This window comes from Apis cerana, linkage group LG3 (assembly GCF_029169275.1).
Source record: "Apis cerana isolate GH-2021 linkage group LG3, AcerK_1.0, whole genome shotgun sequence".
Taxonomy (NCBI): domain Eukaryota; kingdom Metazoa; phylum Arthropoda; class Insecta; order Hymenoptera; family Apidae; genus Apis; species Apis cerana.
The window spans coordinates 3,992,004-4,015,801 of record NC_083854.1 but is presented as its reverse complement, the minus strand read 5'-3'; the positions used below and the strand labels follow the sequence as shown (position 1 = coordinate 4,015,801).

Below are 23,798 nucleotides of genomic sequence, written 5' to 3'. Positions count from 1 at the left end.
TATGAAAATTCTACTCTTATATTAATAAAAATTTAAGTCTTATGTATCATGTATTAAATTGTCATGAATCTATTAAATCTAATAAAAATGAATTTTTTTGTTTATTTCTTTATCAAAATAATACATGAATAATTTTCATTTTTTTAAATTTTAATTCACTAATATTTTATAAATTTTTAATAGTAGAAAAGGTAAAATAAAATAGACTAAATATTTATATGAAATTCATTTAAATTTATTTACTGTTCTTTAACTTCACGTAATCTTCTTACTGCAGATCTGACAGAAGCAGCAGCTGTTGTTGAATATACCCATGCACCTCCAGCAACAGTTCTTTTACATCGTTTGCAAGACCAAATACCCACAACACTTCGTTTCATAGCATCCTACCACAAAAAAAATAAAATTTACATATAAAAAAAATATATTTAATGATTTTTATTAAAATATATTTATATAGTAATTATGATATATAACGGAATATATATATATATATTTCCACACAAAGATATAAAATTTATAAATATAAAATTAATTAATACCTTGCCACAAAATGTGCAAGTATATTTACTATGCTGAGTAATTTCCATTTTTTTGACCATTTTTCTAAGAGAAGCACCATATCGAGTACCATATTTACCAGTGATTCCAACTTTCTTCGTGCGTTTTGCCTAATGAATAAAAACAAGTACATTTATAAATTAAATAGTTCTATCTTTTATAATCTAAATATGTCTATAAATTATAATAATCATAATGATAGAACAAATATTGATTATTGACATGAAATTTTGATATAATTAGATATTGTAAGAAATATTTTTTAAATTAGAAATTATTCATTTAATATAAATAATAGGTTAAATAGGTTAAATTTAATTGTTTATATTATTTTTCGTAATAAATTTTTATTATAAAGCAAATTAAATATATCATATTATTTAATTTTTATTACAATGATTAAAAATTTTATAATTTAAACTTCATAATGATTAATTTAGTATGAAGATGCACTAAATATTTTTAAAATCACTATTTTTATACAAATTATTGTTTCCAATAAATAAATATCACAATATACATATAAATACTTTATCAATGACACTTTTCAATATTTAATACATTTAATTTCATCAATATTTCAATAAGATTTATAAAATATTTTTGAATAACAATCTTTACCATTTTGCACAAATATGAGATACGTTCCAATAGAACCGGAAAAGAAGAAAGCACTATGAAGTCCAATATTCATTGCGCGTCTCAGTCACCGGAAATCACAATGAAATGGCGCATTCATGAAAAGCGCGAATTTAAATTGTGCATTAAGAGATAATAAACGAATTCGTTCACGCGTAATTAAATAAACATTATATTTTGCTTTATTATTGCATAAAATCTATCATCGAAATTAAATTATAAATCACAATTGTATTAAAAATATTTATTTAATACGAAGATGTACAAGTACGGCGAATATGCAATCTTATTCTAGTCAAAAAATTTTCACGGACAGGTAGTTGCGCAGTTGACCTTAATACGAAACCGTTATATTTCGATCAAGTTATGTTAGTATAGAGATTTCTGTTATCTCAGTTCGATCGTGGTTGTAGAAAAAAGGATAAGTTGTGCAAACGTGCATGAGAACTCTCGAAAACCGGCCTGAAATGACGTAGCTAGTGGATCCCAGACTAGCCCGTACGTGTTAAATCAGTGTTGCTCCCCGTTGGTGATCTGTGAACTAATAGCCTATACTGATTCACTGATCGCTTATCACTTCGCGAAACCGCTAACCGTGGCACATATCGAACAGAAGTGCGAGAGTGTCAATTAGTAACGAAAGCATCGACTAACGATGGTCGTTAAAATCTACATATCGGGCATCAGCGGAAACAAAGAAGTGAGTGCGAAAAACTAAAGAATATAAAAATATTTTATCCGAGAGCTAGGAACAAAAAAGAAGAGAGAATGTGTGTGTGTATGTGAATTCGTGTATGTATGTGACTTGAATGCCAGATTTACCGGGCACCTGAATTCTAACGATATTTCACGTCTACATTGTATCGGATTACACTGAATAAACTTCATAGTCGAAATGTCAATTATTAATCGGACACTGTCATTTATTGGAGATTTTTATTAAATGTGACACGCGATGCAGTTTATCGATTGAAACGATTCATACTACGCGTCTATCAAAATGCGATTTTCTTCTGACTGGATACATTTGGTATCAGGAAAAACGTATGTTAGATTCAATTAACAAAATAATATCAAATGAATAATATATTTTATATTATATCAAGTTTATGAAATTTATGCATATATAACAATGAAAATGTGAAGAATAAAATCTGAAAATGAATTTATAAATTAATTTAACAAATGAAAAAATATTTATGAATGATATTCTCAGGTTTTGAATAATCGAACTTTTTGATTAGTGTTTATATTTCTCATTATAACGAATACTTATGCTTTTAAACATTATGTTTTTAAATTTTTATTTCATTTTTTATTCAGTTTATTATTTAGTAGTTTTCAGCTATATTTTCAATAGTTTTAAGCTAAATTTTATTATTAATAATCATTGATATGATCATAACGACATGATCATATGTTTTGTTCGAATCGATATATTGCTTTATATTGCATCAAAACATGAAATAATAACTTGTTTATCAAGTTTCGAAACTTTATCTTTTGTTAAATAATAATATATTAAAATTAAATAATTTTCAAATAAAGTATAAATATATTGAATTCATTTTTTTTTTTTTTTAGGTAAAAAAAAGGCAACAACGGGTATTAATGATATTAGATAGCAAAAATGTAGAATACGAAACAATTGATATAACGGAACCAGGGAAAGAAATGGAAAAAGAATTTATGCAAGCTAATAGTATCGCGAGAGAAAGTAAATATCCATTACCTCCACAAATATTTAATGAAGAAGAATATTGCGGGGTAATTATTGTTATACAAATTCTGAATCTTATAATTTCATGATAATAATAATAAAAGATAATATTTTGATTATTTATATAAAATTTTTATAAATAAAACTTTAAATAAAAAATTTTTAAATGACTTTTACTTAAACTATAAATATTTATAATGAATCATTCCATAGGATTATGAAGATTTTGATTTGGCAAATGAAATAGATGAATTGGAAGAATTTTTAAAAGTAGCACCACCTGTTAGTGCAAAAGAAAATGTACATGATTTAAATCAAAGTAAGGAAATTCAAGAAAATGGAAATACTACAAGTCGAGAGGTAAATATTATTAATAATTATATTTTATCTGGAAATTCTAGAGAATATGTTAAATGTTATTTTTTATATTATATGTACTTATATCATTATATGTAATATGTTTTTTTTTAACTTTACTTCAGAGAATTTGATTTGTAATCATCTTAGTTATGTTTATTTGCCGGTGTTTTGTCCTTGGTACTAAATTTGTAACTTGTCTGTATTAACTACTACATGTTTATTTTAGCCCTCTACAGATAAAGAAGCAACTGCAGTAGAGACAGAAAGGTAAGTTCTATAGAAATATATATTATGTAGATTGCATAATTTTGTGATTAATCATATAGATTGAATAATTATTATTACTGTAAATATATGCTTGTTATATATTATAATATATAAATCATTTTATTTATATATAAAAAAATTGTTTTGAAAATAAAAATTTATTTTATTTTATTTATTTATTTTTATTATTCTTAGTGTTGAAAAAAGAACAACTTTACCAAGTGAAAATGTACAGTCAGATGAATCTAAATCTATAGAACATGATGGTGGAACAAATACTGAAGAATCTGCAGAACATACGGAAGAAAATGTTGAAAAAAATGAAGAAAAATCTGATGACCAAGAAAAAGAAGAATAGAAGAATAAACCCATATAATTGTGGGATATTTTATATTTCTTTGACATCCTTAATTTTCCACTGATAAGGATATTTTATAAAAGCTATATTTATCATATTTTTAAGGCTGAGTGAAGGTACTGCCAAAATAAGATTTCTGTTTTGCAGAAAGTGTATTGAACAAACAGTATAAACAAAGCGATACTTTTATAGAAATATTTTATATTTGAAATCAAGTATGTTTTCATCATCAGATTTTTTTATAGGTCTGACTAGAAAATAATGAATTTTACCCTTCTTCATATCAGTAGATAATATAAATTTTTTAATTTCTTATACTGATATTTTACATTATTTATATTGTAATTTAATTCTTTATTTTTTAAACACAACTCTAATAATGTGCTAGGAGTAATACATTTTCAGTATTGAGAATACCTTTTTTTTGTCCTATTATTTGTTAAAAATTAACAATAAATTTTAGATAGATACATACATCCTATTTATAAAAAATTATTTTTATTTTAATTTCAAATTTATTATTTAATAATCATTTTATAATTACATTAAATTGTTTATACGAATTTATCAAGTATTCTTGTGTATTTGTCAGTGACCCAAACTACAAATCATATATATTTACCATTTATACTAAAAAACATTATTTCCATTTATATTAATTCAATTTTAAATTTTATTATCGTTTATTTGAGTTTGTACAATAATTTCTAAAATGGTATCTTATTGTACAATAAGTTCGGACAGTACAACACTCAGTTTTGCATAAAATGCAATTCCTATAAAAGACGACACAATTAGTTATAATAGTTTGTATCGATATTATACGCACCAACGATTCTTTATGGTGAAATACATCCTAAAATAATTCTTTACACTAAATTTTGAATAATTACTTCCTGGAAAATTAGGACTAATATGAAATTTCTTAGTTTTACGTGATATATATCTATCAAGATTATAATGTGTTATGATTATATTTATAACCTAATTTTTATAAATGTTCCGTAGCTAACTGTTTATTTTTTTCTCATGCCGGAAATATTTACTTATGAGATAAAAATTAATGAAATATGAACGATTTTAAACTCTTTTTCGAAGGCCTATTTACAATTGTTTCTATAAAAATTGATATGAATTATATATATTTAATTATACATCGTTATATTCATAATTTGTTTTATGATATACTCATTTACTGATCACATAGATAATAGACGGGTATTAATCACGAACAAATTCGAAGCTTTATGCAAATTTTATAATAAGATAGATAAGAAGAAAAGATGTAATGTATGAAATTCATTATATTATATATGTGCAAGAGATAAAAAGCCTGATTAATTTTAATATAGTATATTGTGGCTTTTAAATATCAAATATATATTATTAAAATTAAATTAGGAAAAAAATTAAAAAGCTTTATACATGCGAAAAATGTCCATCACATTCTTATTATACATAGAATAATATTTATATATATTTATGAGCAATAGGTGTTGGACAAGAGCATCACAGTTAATAAATTTTAACATTATGTATTGGAAATATATATTTACAAAAACAATATTCATTATACATGATATATATAAATCATGTCAATCACATACATTGTTACATACATATAAAAATTTACTAATAAATATTATAATAGAAGTTTAAAAAATTTGTCTAAATAATTTTGTATATAGAGCATTTTTCATCTATAATTGCACTATATACATAAATATTTTATAAAATACTAACACTTATAAATTTTGTGTAAAGTATTTTGTTATTAATCTAAAATTTTAAAAATTTCAAATTGATTTTCTTTATTCTAGGAATGTTTTTTGGTAAGTAAATTTCAATTTTGTTTTATATTATCTTATATATTCTTTTTTCTTTAATAACTATCAAATTAATATACTTCGCAATATTTTTATGCATAAATTTTATATACAAAAATCTATTTAACAATATATATTCTTCAAATACAATTATAATTTAATTTTGAAAATAAATATTTACTTTCCATTTAACAATGTCAATAAGTATAAAAATAAAACATATACAATTTTAAATATTTTTGAATATTATATTAAGAAATACATTTAGAAACAATTATAAATTGTTCAAATTTAATGTATGAATTAGCTAATAATTATAATTATATCGTAAATTAACTAAATATTTTAATGGTATGGCATAATGACATTGAGAAATATATTTCTAAGTTTTCTAATAATTATTGTCAAGTGAAATTTATTAAAAAATAAAATTAAACTATAACATCTAAATAACGTTCATGACGCATTCTTCCAATATCTTTTTCTTGTTCGTTTGTAGTCTCTCCTACGATGAAACGAGAACAGCCTGAAAACAATAATTTTCAACGTGTTTTTGAAATATTTATGTAGACTATCTATAAGATAATTATCTACAATAAGTAAAATTTTAAATATTTTCTTATAAAATATTAAAAATAATATTTAAACAAATTCAAAATTTATTTAAATGCAATTAAATCAAATTTCTTAATAAAAAAAAATTACAACTATAAAAAAATATTATTTTACATAAATAACAAACATTAGATTTGTTCTTATCACATTTGTTTTTAAAATAGTAACAAAAAAGTAATATATATATATATATATATATATATATGTATGTATGTATGTATGTATATATATATATATATATGTATTTATATTTATAAACGAATAAAAAAATAAATCATATATCATTTTTCATAAAGTTTTATTTATTTTAGATTATGTTAGGTAATTCGTATTTACTGTGAAATTTTATTCATATTTTTTAAAGTATACATATTATACAATATATTTTCACTAATATAAATTTATTGCGAATGCAAATAGTACTATTAAATATTGAAAAGTACTCTGAGGTAACTTACAGTATAATAAGTGCACAAATATTGTTCGCAATAATAGACATTTGTGTACACTCAAATAATATAATATAATGCACATATGGTTCTCAAAATCACAGTTCTAGATAATGTAATGCAGCTCTTTTTGTAGGCACATTACAAGGTAAATTCTTTTAATATTATAATGATTTCAAAGTTTAAACCTTGTATGTTTTATAATAAGAAAAGAAAAAAAAGAGAAGAAAAAATGAAAATAAAGAAAAAAATAAATAAAAAAAATATAAGGATAATATAATAATTATATATGAACACAAAAATTATTTAAAAGCTGCATCATCAATTCTAGATACCATTCAGCAGTTACACAAAAAATTTGATTAAATATAAATAATAAGTAATAAGCTTCAAAAACTTTTAATTTTCATTATTCGCAAATATTTGCATATATTTTCTAAAAATGATTCTTTACTTGGCAAATTATTCTAGTTACACATATATATGATTCATGGAAAATGAAATCATGTATAATATTAGTATTGGTAAGTAACATTGTCATACATTATTTTAATGTATGTTTTTAAAGAAATTATATATTTTTTTCTATATTAGATATTATATTAATATTTGTACTTATTCACACATGTGTTAGTGCATTAAAACAAATAAAATTAGAATCAACAATTGATATTATTATACGAAAAAAATTGAAATGCAATAATTATTAATGCCAAACATGTTTGATGCAAAATATTATGTTTCATTATAAATATTAAATGTTTTACTTTTGTCTTATTTTCATTAATTTCATTGTAATGAACTGTGTTTACAATAAAATACATATCTATCTCAGCATACAATACTATTTACTATGTACAAACTGAAAAACAAAATGATTAAACTAATTAATTGATATTTCATGATTGGATTTTGTTTCCAATATATATAGGTATATTATTCCTTAATAAGTATAGTAATAAATAATATTAATATTAAATACGTTTTGCAATACTCATTAAATCCAGTTTAAAATGTATGCTTAAAAATAAAGTACCTTAATAATTTTCTTATTTATTATTATATAACTATTTTAAAGAAATTTATCTTAGGATAACTATTTGCACTTGTAAAATGTATGCTAAATAATTATGCAAATTGTACTGTTAATTATTAAGTAAAAATTGTGTCATTATTTAGACAATATTATGCATTATTTTATACTCTTTGTTACAATTATATGAAATTATTGGAAATTATCCAATAATTTTTTAATAAGTTTTTTAATATCATAGTTCATATTATAAATTTATGTTATTATTACAAATTTTATAAGTTACTTTATAGTAACTTTAATGTGTTACTTTATAATGATATAAAAAAATAAAAAAAAAAATTAATATTTGTTTTGTAATTGTGTAATTTTACAAAATTGTTCATGAAATTTTTAAAAGCCCACATCGCATATATATAACTTTGCTAAACTAAATTATTGAATTAAAAAAATATTTAAAATTTAATCTTTTTTTTTATAGTTAAACTTTTAACAATTATTTTTCATTGAATTATAAGCTTAATAAATGATTACTTAAAATAAATTATTATTACATGTTGCGCATTATTTAATGCAATATAATATTTTACTATAGAAATACTTGCTTCATTGAAAATGAAAATATTGAAAATTTACATTATTTAGAGCAAAAAATAGAAAAAAATTGATATATTATGCAGTAATGAATAATAATCTATATATTACTTACAGTCATTAAGTGCAGAAAATCAATCTACAGAAGGTTCACATGATCTTATAAATACAAATATCAACTATAAGTTTTAGAATATTTTTTGAATAGAAAATAAATAAATTTTTTTAATAGAAAATAAAATACATACATATTTACATACATGCAATTAGAATAATAAATCATTTATCATATGCTTCTAACAGTACTTATAAGTTTTTAAAGATAACAAACAAAAATCTTTTTTTATTAGTTAAGAATTGCAATAAGTTGTAAATAAAGAAGCATATGTTAAAAGTATTTCCAAAATGCCACAATCTTCAAAATATGCATTTAAATATATTTATGCATTTTGGCAATATTATAAAAATAAATTTGTAAAATATATAAAGATAAATGCTTTTACGAAACTTTAAATTATGACATAATACAGTATTATTGAAATTATGTAAAATTTTTAATAGTTTTTAAAAGATATTTTATTTTCATATTTTATTTATATATTTTAATTTCATAATTATTTATATTATATATATATATGTATTTTTTACATATATTTTATTTATAAACATAATAGATACCAATACTGAAATAAAATTAAATAATTTATTAAATTCTTTGAGTTGTTAATAAATAAATTATGCAAAATTATGCTTGTTTAATATGTGTGTTTAAATTAATTTTTATAATTGCATATTAAATTTTTTATACTAAAATCTATACATATTAAATATATTAAGTATGTTTAATTAATTTTTATTTTTTTTTACTTTTTTAAGAAATTAAAATATTTTTAGATTAGGAAATTTATCAGAAAAAAGAAGTAATGAAAATGAAATGTGAAAATGAATTAAACATAATGAATTGTGAATTATGTAATTATTTGATGTTCAATGTTCAAGTTCAATATTTAAATTATTTTTTATGTATTAAATCAAATAACTTATAAAAATTAGTAATAACAATGTTATAAACAGAATATCAATTTTTTTCTGTATTAATTATTTTATAAACTGTATTATGCCCTATGATTATGATTTAAACAAACATGTTACCTTCTGCATCTGATTTTCTATTAGTTTTAACTATTATAAATACTAGTTTAGATATATGTATATATATATTATATATATATATTTATATGTATATTATGCTAATAAAATATAATTAATCCGTACCAAAGTATTTCTGTCCAAAATGATTTGGGGCAATGCTATGAATTTCCGATGTCAAAATCTTCATCTGTAAAATAGAATATAATTTCTAAATATATATATATATATAATGTACTAATTTTGATTTATTATTATAGTGTATATATAATATATATAATAAAATAATTTATATTTAAGATTGATTAAAATTAATAATATATAAAAAAAGATAAATAATATTTATCTTTAAAATATTTTCTTATAAATAAATTTCATTTAATATTTAATAAATAATATTTAATATTTAATAAAAATTATAAAAAATAATTTCATGATTTTTATGATATATTTCATGATAATTTCATGAAATTTAATGATATAAAAAAAAATATCCTATTAAATAATTATATTTAAAAAGACATACAGACCTGAGGAAAGGCAGTGACTAGAGATTTAGCTGCAATTGGTGTACAAAATAAATTTGATAAAATGATATTTTCTTCAAGTACATTGTGTTCTTTTAGGACAGCAATTGCTTTTATCACAGTATTCCCAGTACCTTTCATTTAAAATAAACCATTGATCTTATAATATAATGAATAGAAAAGATTAAATATAAAACTTAAAATTACACCTACTCATTATTGGATACATTAATAAAACTTTTCTTTCGGATATGTCATCTGGAAATTTTGCATAAACTACTTTGGCTTCATGTGTATCTGCATCACTTTCAACTAATATTTTTCCAATCCTTATACTACGACAACAGTCTCTTAAACCCTAAAAAAAAAAAAAATAATGTATCTTATAATTTCAATTGTTAGTCAAATTTATGATATACTTGTTCCATAGCTTCTCCACTTCTTACTATAGAAACTCCACAATTGCCTTTTTGATATTTTAAACCATTGTATTTGGCACCAGTTGGTGTAGTTACCACACATTTAGAAAAAGGTAATTGATTTAAACTTTCTTCTATCACCAACCTTATCTAAAAATTTATTTATTAATTAATTTCATATTTTTATTATAAATATAATATCTAATGCAATTTTGATTTATCTATTTCAAAAGAAAAATATTAATATAAATAAATATAGAAAAAAAAATTATTAATTCTCACGATAATTATATAAGTAAATTTTACTTAAATAAATATTTTCTTATAATAATGTGAAAACATAAAATTTTGAGTAAAGAAATTCTTACAATGATTGACGAAATAGTTTATTCATAAAGAAAAGATATTATCGAGTTTCTATTAAATATGTATTTTTTTTAAAATTATGAATTTTCAATTATAAATAATTTAAACAAATGAAAATTATTTTAAAAGTACATGACAATGTGTCAAAGTATATAATTAAATAAAAAAAACTCACCAGACGGTCGGCATAGAACTTGAAATCGCTCCTCGTGGTATTTCTGTAAACGGAGATGCATCGTGTCCATTAAATTATTTAATTGAAGACAAATGACACAATGACACACCGGCATCATGCCGGCATTTTAATGCTAAAAAAAAATATTTGTATACGCCAAATCTAATAATTTTTTTCGTCGATTTACTTACTTGTCTCGCAATATAGTTTGTAATTCTTTTACTTGATTATTACATGGAAGAATTTTCAAGTTTGGACCATAAATATCATTGATATCATTGCTTTCGCTTAATCTTTTTGGAACCGATGTTACCTCTGTGCTACCCATGTCTGATTTCTTATATGCATGCACTACTCTTTGGGATAATTAAACGAAGCTCACTGTACATATGCACAGAAATCGGCAGATATGTCTAACCATTTACGTGTTAACTCACTAGAGACTTTATTTTATGAAGAAATAATACTAGTGAGAAAAATGTAGTTTCGAGAGATGAAAATTGCTTTCATTATTTTCCATCTAAGTATAACTATACATTAATTCAGTTTTGGTTATTGTCTGATTTAAGCATATATCAAATAGTTTTTAATAATATTTTTTAAATAAATAAAATATTTTTTTGATCTTATATAATAAATTAATTGTATATTAAAAAAGTAACAATTAATGTATAAGCTAAATCTTGGTTGGATATAATATGCACCAATCGTTTAACTTTAGAGACATTTTTAGTGAAAATGATACAGTGTTTTCGAATAGAGCGCCGAATTTGTCAATATTTAAGTAAGTAGTTGAAAACTTTTGTATGGGAAACAAAATGTAATAATCTATGATTAGTTACAATAAGAATGTTTTATGCTTATCGGTTCTTTTCATTCTTTTCAGCGAAGAATGCATCCAAGACGTAAACATGGTAAGCAAAATTATTTGAAAATTATAATATATATATATGTATATGTATATATATATATATACATATATATACACATAATTATTTTTTATTTTAAAATTATATCGTATAACTTTATCTTTTTTGAATAATATTCATAATATTTATAATATATTTAATTATTATTTCCAAATTTTATAAGAATTTAATAGTATTTAGGTTAGATTTTTGCTTTGATATTTATCAATATTGCATATTAAAAATTATGATTTTAAGTTTTTATATTTTAATTTTCATGTATATTTTATCTTTAACATATATGTATTTAGGAGGTAGAGGCGAAAGTTCTCAACCTGGTGGATCACACTTTGAACGTGGTAATCGAGCAAGAGGTAGAGGACAAGGACATCCACCTTGGTTATCTGGAAAAGAGATAGGGCTTTATTATAGAGATAAGGCTAAAGCAAAAGCTAAACAAAAGGAATCTCGAGTTAAATTACCTTTACATGTTCAAGAAAAAATAAAAAATGTGCTAGAAAATTCTAAAGATTATTATGATAAATTATATAACAATGCATATACTGAAGTTACCTATGGCACATTGGAAAATAAATATATACATATTCATGATTCTCAGTTTAAAAGAAAATTCATAAATATGGTATCTGGTAACATACAAGAAAATCTTGCCAAAGCTTTAATGGTTAAATCAAAATTAGAAAGAGACATTGAGTTAGATACCAAGTTATTAGCTGAATATAAGGCAAAACAATCTTTACAGAAATATATGGATATGATAAAAATTAGATCAAAATTACCATCATATCAAAAAAGATCAGAGATATTAGAATTAATTAAAGAAAATCAAGTTATTGTAATAAGTGGAGAAACTGGTAAGTTTATTTTTTATTTAAAATTAATTATAAATAATATAATTCTTTTTAAACAGTACAAGATTATTTATATTTATGTTATTATCTATTTATTTAATGCATGTATTTTATATGTATTTATATGTTTTTAAATGGATTATTAGATACAGCTATTATACAGATGTATTTTAGGTTGTGGAAAGACAACACAGGTTGCTCAATTTATATTGGATGAACAAATAGAAGAAGGTAATGGTAGTATTACAAGAATTATTTGTACTCAACCTAGAAGGATATCAGCTATATCTGTTGCTGAAAGAGTAGCAACTGAGAGAGCAGAAAATCTTGGTAAATCTGTTGGTTTTCAAATTCGGCTTGAGAAGTATGTTAATTTCTTTTTATTTTTTCTATTAATTTATCTAATTTATGAAAAATTACATTGTATTTTTTTATATATAGAATAATGCCAAGAGAGAGAGGTAGTATATTATTTTGTACTACTGGAATGCTATTGCAATTTTTACAAGGTGATCCCGCTTTAAAAGAATTTTCTCATATTATATTAGATGAAATTCATGAAAGATCTACAGAAAGTGATTTTGTTCTTGCTTTGTTGAAATTAATTATTCCTAAAGTATGTTAAAGTAATTTGATTCAGAATAAATTTATTATTATTTCTTATATATTTCTTATATAAAATTATTTTTTAGAGACCTGATTTAAAAATCCTTTTAATGAGTGCAACACTTAATTCTGAAAGATTTTCAAAATATTATGATGATTGTCCGATGATTCATATTCCAGGCTTTACTTATCCAGTGGAAGAATTTTATTTAGAAGATATTTTAATGCTTACAGAGTAAGTTTATATTCATTAAAAAAATATATAAAGACTATAATTGCAACTTAAATAATATAATTTAAATTTTAGATTTAAATTTCCTGCAGCAGCTGCATTGCCTCAAGATTATAGAAAGCATACAAAAAAATATAAACAAGTACAGCAAAAAAGAGATGAATTTCATGATGTACTAGATCCTTACATACGACAGCTTATAGCTGAGGTAAATAATTTGCTTTTATTATTATATTTATTATGTTTACATTTTTCTTTTTTATTTTTGTTTATTATAGAAGAAGTATCCTAGAGAAGTAATTGATCAATTACGGAATCCATACAGTGAAATGATGTCTCTTGATCTTATAGAACAATTAATTAGACATATTTGTAGAACAAAAGCTCCTGGAGCTATTTTAGTTTTCCTTCCTGGTATGATGGATATAACAAAGTTAAATAGAATGATGTTAGATACTGGATGTTATTCACAAAGTAAGTATATTTAATTATATTTAATTAATGTTATTATTAAATTGTTTGATTTCATTATAATTTGAAAATCTAAAAAAATTATTTTTTATAGGTCATTATGTTATTTATCCTCTTCATTCTCGTATGCCAACTATCGATCAAAAGCTCATATTTAAAGAACCACCTAAAGGAGTTCGAAAAATTATAATTGCTACTTCTATAGCTGAAACTTCTATAACTATCGAAGATGTAGTATATGTTATTGATTGTGGAAAAATGAAATTTGGTAAATTTGATATTCAAAAAAATATTCAAACTTTGGAACCTGAATGGGTATCATTAGCTAATGCTAAACAGAGAAGAGGTAGAGCAGGCAGGTAAAATATTTCAAAAAAGTTTAAAGAAAAAATTAAAATATTTTTTAAAATATGTACTTCAATATGATATATATTTTTTAGAGTAAAACCTGGTATTTGTTATCATTTGTATTCTAAAGCTAGAGAGATGACATTAGATCAATATCCATTGCCTGAAATGTTAAGGGCGCGTTTAGAGGAAGTTATTTTGCAAATAAAAATTTTACAATTAGGAAAAGCTAGAACTTTTTTGGCTAGTGTTATGGATCCTCCAAGTTCAAAAGCTATAGATTTGTCTTTGGATCTACTTCAAACTTTAAACGCATTAGATAATGAAGAACATTTGACTCCTTTAGGATATCATTTAGCTCAATTACCACTAGATCCACGAACAGGTAATGTTTTTATATCAAGTATACTTTTATATCATTTTTTATCAATAATTTTACATAATACAAATTTTTTTATTTTTATTTTTTATTTTTTCTTAGGAAAAATGATTATATGGGCAGCATTATTTTCATGTGTAGAGCCAGTTTTTGCAATTGCAGCCAGTCTTAGTTTTAAAGATGCATTTTATTGTCCTCTTGGAAAAGAAGATCAAGCACATCAAAAGAAACTTGAATTAAATATGGGACAATTCAGTGATCATATTGCATTATCTGAGGCATTAACGGGATTTGAGCTTGCATACAAAAGAGGTTATGCAAGCTCTTTTTGTAGAGAATATTTTCTTTCTTTTAATACGCTCAAACTTCTTTCTGAAATGAAAACTCAGTTTGCTCAACATTTGTTTCAAATGAAATTTATGGAAACAGAAAATCCAAGCGATAGTAATGCCAATAAGAATTCTAAAAATACAATGTTAGTAAAAGCAATAGTATGTGCTGGATTATATCCCAATGTTGCTATCATAAAGTATGTATCTTTCAAATAATTATAATAACAATTAATAAAAATAAAACTCATAGCAAAATTTAAATTATTTTTTAGAAGAGTTACAAAAAATGGAACACTTGCATGGACTCCAGAAGATGGAAGTGTTACTGTACATCCATCAAGTGTAAACGATAAAGTTAAGAAGTTTCCTAGTCCATTTATTACATATTTTACAAAGCAATTATCAACAGCAATATATTTACATGACACTACATGCGTTACTGCACCAATTTTATTATTTGCTGCTCCAAATATGACTATAAGTATGTGACTTTTATATATGATTAACATATGATTAATATGTATATATATATATATATATATTAATGTTTTAAATTTTTTTTTAGAAAAAGAAAAAGGAAATTATTTTATTAGTTTAGCAAGTAGTCAAAACTTCGCATGCGACTTGCAAACTGCACAACTTATTCAAGTATAAAAATAGATATTTATAATATAAAATTTATAATATTTAATAATATTTTAATGAATTGATTATATTAATGAATTTTGCATTTTTTTACAGAAATTACAAGAACAATTTAATAATATGTTAGAATATAAAATAACACATCCAGGAATAGTACGTTGGAATAGTTTTGAAGGTGATTTATTAAAGTAAGTTTTAACATTTAAATATTTTTTTCTATTTCTCATATTTTTATAAAAAGTATTAATATTATTTGTTGATCATAGTGCTATTATAGATCTGGTTTGTCAAAAAGATGAGGAAATGGGATTTTGTAATTCTAATATTCAAAACTGTGAAGATAATATGTATGACGACGTTTGAATACAATATAATGAATTTCGATAATAATTGCTTTAGAATATATTAAAATAGCTAGAATAATTTGAATTTTTAATGCCCTTTTTCATTGTCTGAATTAAATAAATATCTAAGACATTCAAATGAAATAATTCATCGAGTATAATTTTATTATAGTTATAATAGATATATCAAAAATATCAGTTTTGTAATATATATTCAGAAAATAAAATTTTTGAAAACAAAATCAAAAGATATCGATTTCACTCAAATTCTATTATATAATACATACATAATGTAATACACTACAATATTACATGTAGTACTACATATTGATATATATCTAATAATATTTTCAAATATAAAAAATACGATTAATATTTAAAAAATGTTATTTTATGACATAAGTAATGGTACCACTTATGCATCACCAACATATAATTTCCAAAAATTAATGATTTATGAAGAAAATGCTAAAAATGAAAACTATAAATTATTTTATATGATCAAAAATTATATTTAAAATATATATGATATGTTATTTTTAAATATCTTTTTTATTTAATTAGAATTTGAAATGCAATAAAAGAAATATAATATATTGAAAAACGTAATTATTTTTAACAGAGATTCTGATTTTATATATCAATGATTTATATCATTAAGTAAGATTCTTAATAGTCACGAATATTAAATGAAAGAAGGAAGTCTGACAAAAGATTCTCAATTTCAATAATAAATTTCTCTTCTCCGTTCTGACCATTTGCGCATCGCAAATAAAAATGAGCCTCGGGTCTGGCACGAGCTGATAGCTACCGCGAAGAGAAATAGGGGGGAGAGAAAGAGAACGAGTGAAAAAGAGGGAGGGTAGTTAGGAGAGGGACGTTCTGGCAATACACGAGCGAGGCACGTAGCGTCCGATTCAGTCTGCATCCGACCGCCGCGAGTGTCGCGTCGCGAAGCAGTGGTCGAATTTCGGGGGGGACACGAGACTCCGATACGAGTCACTTCGTGCGAGTGATCGTGATACGACACCACGGTCTTTTATCCCGTGTCTAAGCGGGCATTTATTATTCATATTTTACATTTTCTTGAATCGTGATTTGTAATAAAAGAAAGGAAAAATTAGTGAGAAATCGTAGTTGCGTGTATTGGTGTTAGAGAAAGAAAGAAAGAGCAGGTCACTGAACGACCATACGAAGGTAGGAAGAAGGAGAGAGAAAAATAAAAGACAGACAGAGAAGGATTTTCGTCGCGACATATACACACGTATATACACGTGCGAAAGCGAGGAGAGACGTGAACACGCGCGTGCGCACCCGCGTAACACATATACACATATAAGAAAGAGAGAGAGCAAGAAAGAGATAACGAAGACACGGCGCAGGAAGAGGCAAGAGAATCAGTGACACTGGGAGGGTCGGGTATTCCTCGTGTAAAACCGCCACCGGAATATATGTCGTGAGTGTGCAGCCGAAGATCCGCGGATAGAGGCCGGCGATAGTGCGTGCAGAGCTTTGAGAAGCAAAAAAAAAGTAAAGACTCCGGGTGAAAAGCAATGCGGGTTCATTGACTGCGTGCCGCGCAATGGCTGCATGTTCGTGGCCGATGCACAGTGCATGTGTGACAGGAGCTACGAGGAGGACGACGCCGAGGACGACGAGGTCGAAGATACCGGCTACGGCCAACATCGAACTTAAGACCTACTGAAATTCTGTTCGAATTCTGTATATGATCGAGGACTCGAGGACTATCTTGATCAAAACTGCGATAACAACGAGAAACATTGGAATTTGTCGTGCTTTTTATGTGAGTAGTTTCCGATATTTTATTATAAGATTAACTTGCAAAACTGCATTAAATTCTTTTTTTTTTTCTCTCGAAATTTGTAGAATTAGAAATATAACCTTTCGCTTGAATCTCGATAGACATGTTCAAATCTCGAGACGCCATTTCGAATTCTCGAATATCTTCGATTTACGATAATCGAAATTCTCGAAAATACCAACATTCATTGCAATATGTGTCGTGCCATTTTAAGAATTCTTGTTCGTAGGATGTTGCGATGCATTATGGCAATATCATCGAACTGACCTAATTTTTTCATTACTTTTACGGTGTTTGGTAATTTTCGTTTTCTCTTTCGTGTCGCGTGAGTACTTGTTTTAAATGTGAGTTTCAAACAGAGAGAACGTGTTTCGAGAATATCAAGGGCGTAAGGTCATTCACTGCAACCGGTGTTTTCTCGTTCAAAGGTTGTTCGTATGTCAATGCCCTATTGTTGGAGAATATCTTGATCGTGATTGGAAAGATATCGACATTTTTCTCTGAAATTCTTGAAACGTAGACTCCAATGATTTGGTAACTGTGTAAACTGTAATAATTATTCGAAAAATTAAATCCAGATTCTTAAAATTTAAGTCGAAAATATAAATAAATCTTTGAAGTGTTTGTGAAAATATTGTTGCGTAGTAAGAATTTTACGCAAGATTCAACGAAACAGATATTTTCTCATTAAAAATTAATTCCTTTACATTCGAGGACGAACAACTGAAGGACGCGTACGTCATTCTTGCAATGACCTTATCACCAATACGCTGACCTTACCTACTGTAGATATTAAAAACATCGTAACAATATATTTTTTAAACAATACTTAATTGAACAATTGTTGAATATTAATATTTTTTTTTAAAAATATCTATATTTTGAAAATTTTTAAGAAACATTGAATTCTATAAAGAAAAAAATAAATTAATAATTTGATTTTTTACTGTCATTATTTTGTATCTAATCAAGGAATGATAGACTTTGCTATGAGTTGACAATACTTTATCTTTTTGTATGTTGTTTCTATAATTTTCTATTTATATATATATATATATGAATATATAATTTCTTTTCTCGAAATTCGGAAAAGAATTTAAAACAGGAATAACTGAACGGGAAAAAAGTTCGAATATAGATCATCTAAATATAGAGTACTGACTCGTTTTTTTTTATCGAGAAAGTTTATTCTTCACGAATGTAAGATAATTTTATAGTTACTAATATTTACAAAATGAATAATATTATTAATGTAAATGACAAAAAGGAACGATGTTGAATCCTGACACGTATTTTGAATGATAGTTATTTCAATTAAATGTACATTTAATTCCCAATGCTCGAAAACATCGATTAGACCGGATAGTTGTAGTGTTGAAAGGAACAACTTCGCTTTGGAACAAATCCAACCGGTTAACTTGTGTATTCTAATCGAGTAAATCAGGATAAGTACGTGTTTTTACCCTGTTCACACGTTTGATTTTGTAGTAATTAACTGGTATGGAGGTGGAAAAATTAAGTTATACACTGGCGGTTGATTTTGACAAACAGTTATTTGCATTGTTTATATTTCCTTTGTCTGTGCCAAATTAGTTTTTCCCGGTGCATTGTCATTCGTCTATTCTTATCTCGTGTATGCACGCACGCGCATACATTCTTTCTTTTTCTTTTACCGTTCCATTCGTAAAATTAACTGCATAATAATTAATTTATTCGCAAATTCAGTATAAATATTCAGATAATATTGTAAAAAGCAAATATCTAGAAAAATTTATTTTAATTTATTCATTTATATTATTTGAAAGAAATAAGTGACAAAATTTCTGGATTATTTAAAAAAGTAATATATATAATTTTATGATGTAATTATTAAATGATATTTTTAATTATACAAGAATTTTTTTGTAAAATTTAATAAATTTCATGATCTTTTTCAATAGATTTTTAAATTAATTTTAATTTAAAGAAAATAAGGTTAAGGTAGATTTATCGAAATATCGTTTTAAATATCGGACGTTACTTGTCGAAAATTTAAAGTTGTAATTTTATAGAAAACCAAAATTCAAAGTTGTAATTTCATTCGTAGTTATCGATTGGCTAATCGTGTTCATTGATCTTGTCGTTTAGTAGATCGTTGCACCCATAAAACGTACTCCTCGCAATGAAATAATTGTTCTTAATCATCATGTATTCTCATTGATAACATGCATCTATATATATATATATATCTTTAGCTTTATTAAAAATTTTAATAATATATAGTTCTATTTCCTTTTTTTCTTGGAAAGCAAAGTGAATCGCACATCAAAATTGTTGCAATCAAAAATGTTTGAGACATTTAATAAAAAATGTGAATTTTTAGCGTCCATGATAAACAAAACATTAACGCCATATGAAAGCGATAAAAAAGATCCATTCTAGAGATTCTTTTATCTATTTTTCGACGTTATATTTTCGGTCAATGCTTGTAGTCGAATTAGAAGCTTTTTTTCGTATCATAACCTTACTTAATATTGTTGATTTCGACCTGCGCCACTAGTAGGCGTGACGAGTACGATCATCACGTGACGATATATCGATATATCGATAATTTCACGTTTGAAGGTAGATACGCTTGACGAAACTATCGAACGGAAGTGGAAAGGTTAGTTTGTGATCAGTAATTTTGCATGTGAAGCCAAGAAATTAAAACAGTATCGATTGATCGCAACTTAGGACCATATTACTTGACTCAACTAATTAGAAACGCTTGTCAAAAGCTTCTTGTGGCCGGGAAAGAGGAAGATATCTACGATACACGAGGCGTTCCTCGTATACGTGCCACTCATCCGTGACTAATGCTTAACAGTTGGCGGGTGAAAATTGGCGCGATGTAAATATGGGACGAGTTCTCATGCGCGCGGCGTATATCCGCTCGATTTACTTCATCAGCTTCAAACACGACGTATAATATGACCTGTTCGACTCCACCATATTCATCTTTGTTCCCGATCGTAAAAGGATTCCGCAACTTTAAGCGACTGACAAATTTCGATAAATAATCAACGATTCACAGTGTAATGGCGACGATTCGGATTATGCCAAGAATTCGGAAGTCAATTGGCACGAATATAGTGTTTCATACGTGTTGAATAAAAATAGGTGACCTATATATTGTGATACATATAATTTATGTACAAATATTGTATGTTATTAATACGATATATTTTTATTTCACGAAATAGAAGTGGATTTTTTAAATGCTTCTTTGTCGTTCGGAAGAGGTAAATGTTGCACTGTAAGAAATATTGGCAACATTTTTTATTTACGTTCCTCGCGATCTGTTTGGAATAACTTCGAGCTACAATAAGCTTCGATTTTTATGTTTTGGCTTTCTGCAAGATGAATCATGCTTTTTGGAATAATAAAATATACATTTTTTTTATATGTTTTATAAATCAACAGTATTTGTCAAAGCAGGTACAGTCTTTTAACACATTATACTTTGACAATTTGAAAATTGTCGATCAGAAGAATGACGCTGTAGGCATTTAATTTATTATATGATATATAAAGCGTATTTAAAGAATATAGAAAATAAGGACTCGAAATGTTCAAAATAATTAATGAATCTATCAAAATAATGAATTATATCGGTTATGTAGCTTTAGAAAAGAGTGGAAAAAGAAAAATAACAACAAAGTTTTTGTTTTAGGTTAGAAAATAATATTTGGATTTTTTAGAAATATATATTATGATCGTGTATTCGATCAGAAAACCACTATTTTCGCGTGAAAAGCTTGCATGTCCCATTTTTGCACCGATCTCTAGTAACGGATTACCCAATGGACACGATTACCTTCGGTGCTGCTAATAGATGATCATGAATGAACGCGTGAACGCAAGCCGTTCTCTCAGCCACGCGCAAATGCACTATATTCTAAGCATTTATGGCACAGACAAATTAATAAATATCAATGGATTATATTTATAATTCAAAACTAAAAATAATAATCAATATATATTTAGGATTATTTATAATGTGAACAAGGTCTGTTGAGAATAAATTAAATTAATAAATTTTCAAACTTTATGTTAAGTATCATATTATAAAATTAAATAAATTTTTTTTTATAATTCTATTATTCTATTATATACAATTATCATTTCGTATTGTAACAAAAATAGAATTAGATAAAATAATAATAGGTTATTAAGTAAACTTTATTTGATAAGTTCTGCTCTTTGAAGTTCATTCTGTAGTGAAATAGGGATTTCTAAAGCTTGTTTTGTGATAATGTTTCAAAGAATATTTCAAAGAATTTTAAGAATTTGCAACAATTCCCATATTTTTCATCAACTTTAATTTAAAACACAATTTCTCTTTTAATTCATTACTAATTCATCTTTTTTTTTTTTAGGTAAGTGAACTCGATTACTACTGGACTTCAACAAAATTCTGCTCATCCATTTGCAGATATGATTTTAATTTATCAAGATACACTAATGAACACTTAATCAACATTTTCTTATAAATCTTCGTAAAGTTTTATATCGTTAATAGTCTCTTGAACTTCTGAATTTTACCAAAGACACGAGAATCCTGACACAGACTTTAATAAAGTTAAATTATCTTTCTTAAATTATCTTTAAGAAAAAAAAAACAAAAAAAGAAAAGCTTATTTGCTTCTCAATTGTGCTTCGTGCACCAGATTTATCTAACATAAATCTTTGATTATCAATTTTATCCGGACTTAATGCTTGCGACCAGGTGTTTGGACAGAAAATCGGCACGAAGTCGCGGCAATACCTGGAAAAAATGTTCATTTGCTGACGATTGGCAGCAAAAGCAAGCAGATCGCGGTGGTGAATCGTCGTTGAGAATCGCGTCGGACGTGTTGAGGTGGCGGGACTTAGGTGAGGATATTCCGTCGCGTTTGACGTCGTTGTCGTCGTCGTGGTGCGTTGTTCAGCCCGTGGTTCGGCAGTGAGAGAAAGATAAGAGAGAGAGGCGGGCAGCTATAACCGGCAACCACACGGTGGACATGATTATTTCAAAGGATCTGTTCCTCTTTGGCGACCAAGATTACCTGCGCCTTCCCAGCAACGAGAAGCGCCAGCAACGGGCAATGGGCCGACCGATCATCAATGCTCCCAGGTAAGTGGCTACGATATTTTACTCATTGCGTTTTAATTTTTTAACCTTATTTTTCTTTCTTTCTTTTCTTTTCATTTCGTGGATAAATGCGGAAAAAACTTGCTAACGAATACGTTTTGCTCGGAACAATTGGAAGATTGCTTTGTTTATTATGTGATATCGAGTCACGCATGATAATGTTTTAAAAGAATAAATTTATGAATTTTATTTAATTCTTTTGTAAAGTATAATATATGTTTTTGGAAAATCTTAAATAGGTAATTCTTTCGAGCAACGTATTTTTGAGCATAGTTATTTCATATGGAATAATTATTTGTAGAATTTTATTTGTAGAATTTAAAAAAATTAAACACAAATATTATCTGTATGGATTTAATTTTATATTTAATAATTTATTTGATTTTATTGATTTGAGGTTAATTATTTTATATATTTTAATAGGAATTGATATCATTTTATATTTGAAGAATTTTAAATTTACGAAATCAGGTACGAATCACGATATAAATTACACACTCGCAATTGAACTTCTCCAATACGAAACTCCTTCTTTTTCACAAATATTCCAAATCTCTGCTTTCTATCCAGAATCTTTTAAATTATTAATGAACTTGATTCGTTGTAAACAAAATTCACAATCACTT

General features: G+C 25.2%; 4 protein-coding genes across 9 annotated transcripts in view; 2 read left to right on the top strand and 2 right to left on the bottom strand.

Moving 5' to 3' along the window:
• Nucleotides 1–213: 213 nt before the first annotated feature.
• On the bottom strand, nt 214–1,324 carry LOC107992528 (large ribosomal subunit protein eL43). The gene is made up of 3 exons (XM_017048463.3): nt 1,183–1,324; nt 543–671; nt 214–386 (listed from the first exon to the last, which is right to left on the bottom strand). Exons 1-3 carry the CDS (start codon nt 1,183–1,185, stop codon nt 240–242), a joined length of 279 nt encoding a protein of 92 aa, XP_016903952.1. The 5' UTR covers nt 1,186–1,324; the 3' UTR covers nt 214–239.
• A 436-nt stretch (nt 1,325–1,760) lies between these two features.
• LOC108003360 (SH3 domain-binding glutamic acid-rich protein homolog) lies at nt 1,761–5,568 on the top strand. 2 transcript variants are annotated; one of them, XM_062072283.1, is made up of 5 exons: nt 1,761–1,900; nt 2,785–2,967; nt 3,134–3,280; nt 3,507–3,547; nt 3,743–5,568. In XM_062072283.1, exons 1-5 carry the CDS (start codon nt 1,856–1,858, stop codon nt 3,903–3,905), a joined length of 579 nt encoding a protein of 192 aa, XP_061928267.1. In that variant the 5' UTR covers nt 1,761–1,855; the 3' UTR covers nt 3,906–5,568. The 2 variants fall into 2 exon arrangements, with proteins under 2 accessions (XP_061928267.1, XP_061928268.1); XM_062072284.1 differs by lacking the exon at nt 1,761–1,900 and adding an exon at nt 2,105–2,244.
• Nucleotides 5,569–5,967: 399 nt separating this feature from the next.
• LOC107992551 (uracil phosphoribosyltransferase homolog) lies at nt 5,968–11,538 on the bottom strand. Of its 2 annotated transcripts, none has more exons than XM_062072278.1 (7): nt 11,250–11,538; nt 11,059–11,101; nt 10,518–10,667; nt 10,312–10,456; nt 10,102–10,232; nt 9,698–9,761; nt 5,968–6,257 (listed from the first exon to the last, which is right to left on the bottom strand). In XM_062072278.1, exons 1-7 carry the CDS (start codon nt 11,384–11,386, stop codon nt 6,163–6,165), a joined length of 765 nt encoding a protein of 254 aa, XP_061928262.1. In that variant the 5' UTR covers nt 11,387–11,538; the 3' UTR covers nt 5,968–6,162. The 2 variants fall into 2 exon arrangements, with proteins under 2 accessions (XP_061928262.1, XP_061928263.1); XM_062072279.1 differs by having other exon boundaries at nt 10,545–10,667.
• Nucleotides 11,539–11,545: 7 nt separating this feature from the next.
• Nucleotides 11,546–23,798, top strand: part of LOC107992549 (ATP-dependent DNA/RNA helicase DHX36) — a 75,542-nt gene continuing 63,289 nt past the window's right edge. Inside the window, exons 1-16 of one of the 4 annotated variants that reach the window (XM_017048483.2) lie at nt 11,546–11,842; nt 11,945–11,972; nt 12,278–12,841; nt 13,013–13,202; nt 13,280–13,454; nt 13,531–13,679; nt 13,752–13,884; nt 13,955–14,150; nt 14,242–14,506; nt 14,588–14,880; nt 14,977–15,403; nt 15,479–15,687; nt 15,772–15,854; nt 15,948–16,039; nt 16,118–17,999; nt 22,418–23,154. In XM_017048483.2, coding sequence (XP_016903972.1) covers nt 11,951–11,972; nt 12,278–12,841; nt 13,013–13,202; nt 13,280–13,454; nt 13,531–13,679; nt 13,752–13,884; nt 13,955–14,150; nt 14,242–14,506; nt 14,588–14,880; nt 14,977–15,403; nt 15,479–15,687; nt 15,772–15,854; nt 15,948–16,039; nt 16,118–16,214 — 2,895 coding nt within the window. In that variant the 5' untranslated portion in view covers nt 11,546–11,842; nt 11,945–11,950 and the 3' untranslated portion in view covers nt 16,215–17,999; nt 22,418–23,154. Of the gene's footprint in view, nt 11,973–12,070; nt 12,168–12,277; nt 12,842–13,012; nt 13,203–13,279; nt 13,455–13,530; nt 13,680–13,751; nt 13,885–13,954; nt 14,151–14,241; nt 14,507–14,587; nt 14,881–14,976; nt 15,404–15,478; nt 15,688–15,771; nt 15,855–15,947; nt 16,040–16,117; nt 18,000–22,417; nt 23,155–23,798 lie in introns of those variants that run through there. The other 3 variants (XM_017048484.3, XM_017048482.3, XM_062072214.1) reach the window with 3 other exon arrangements.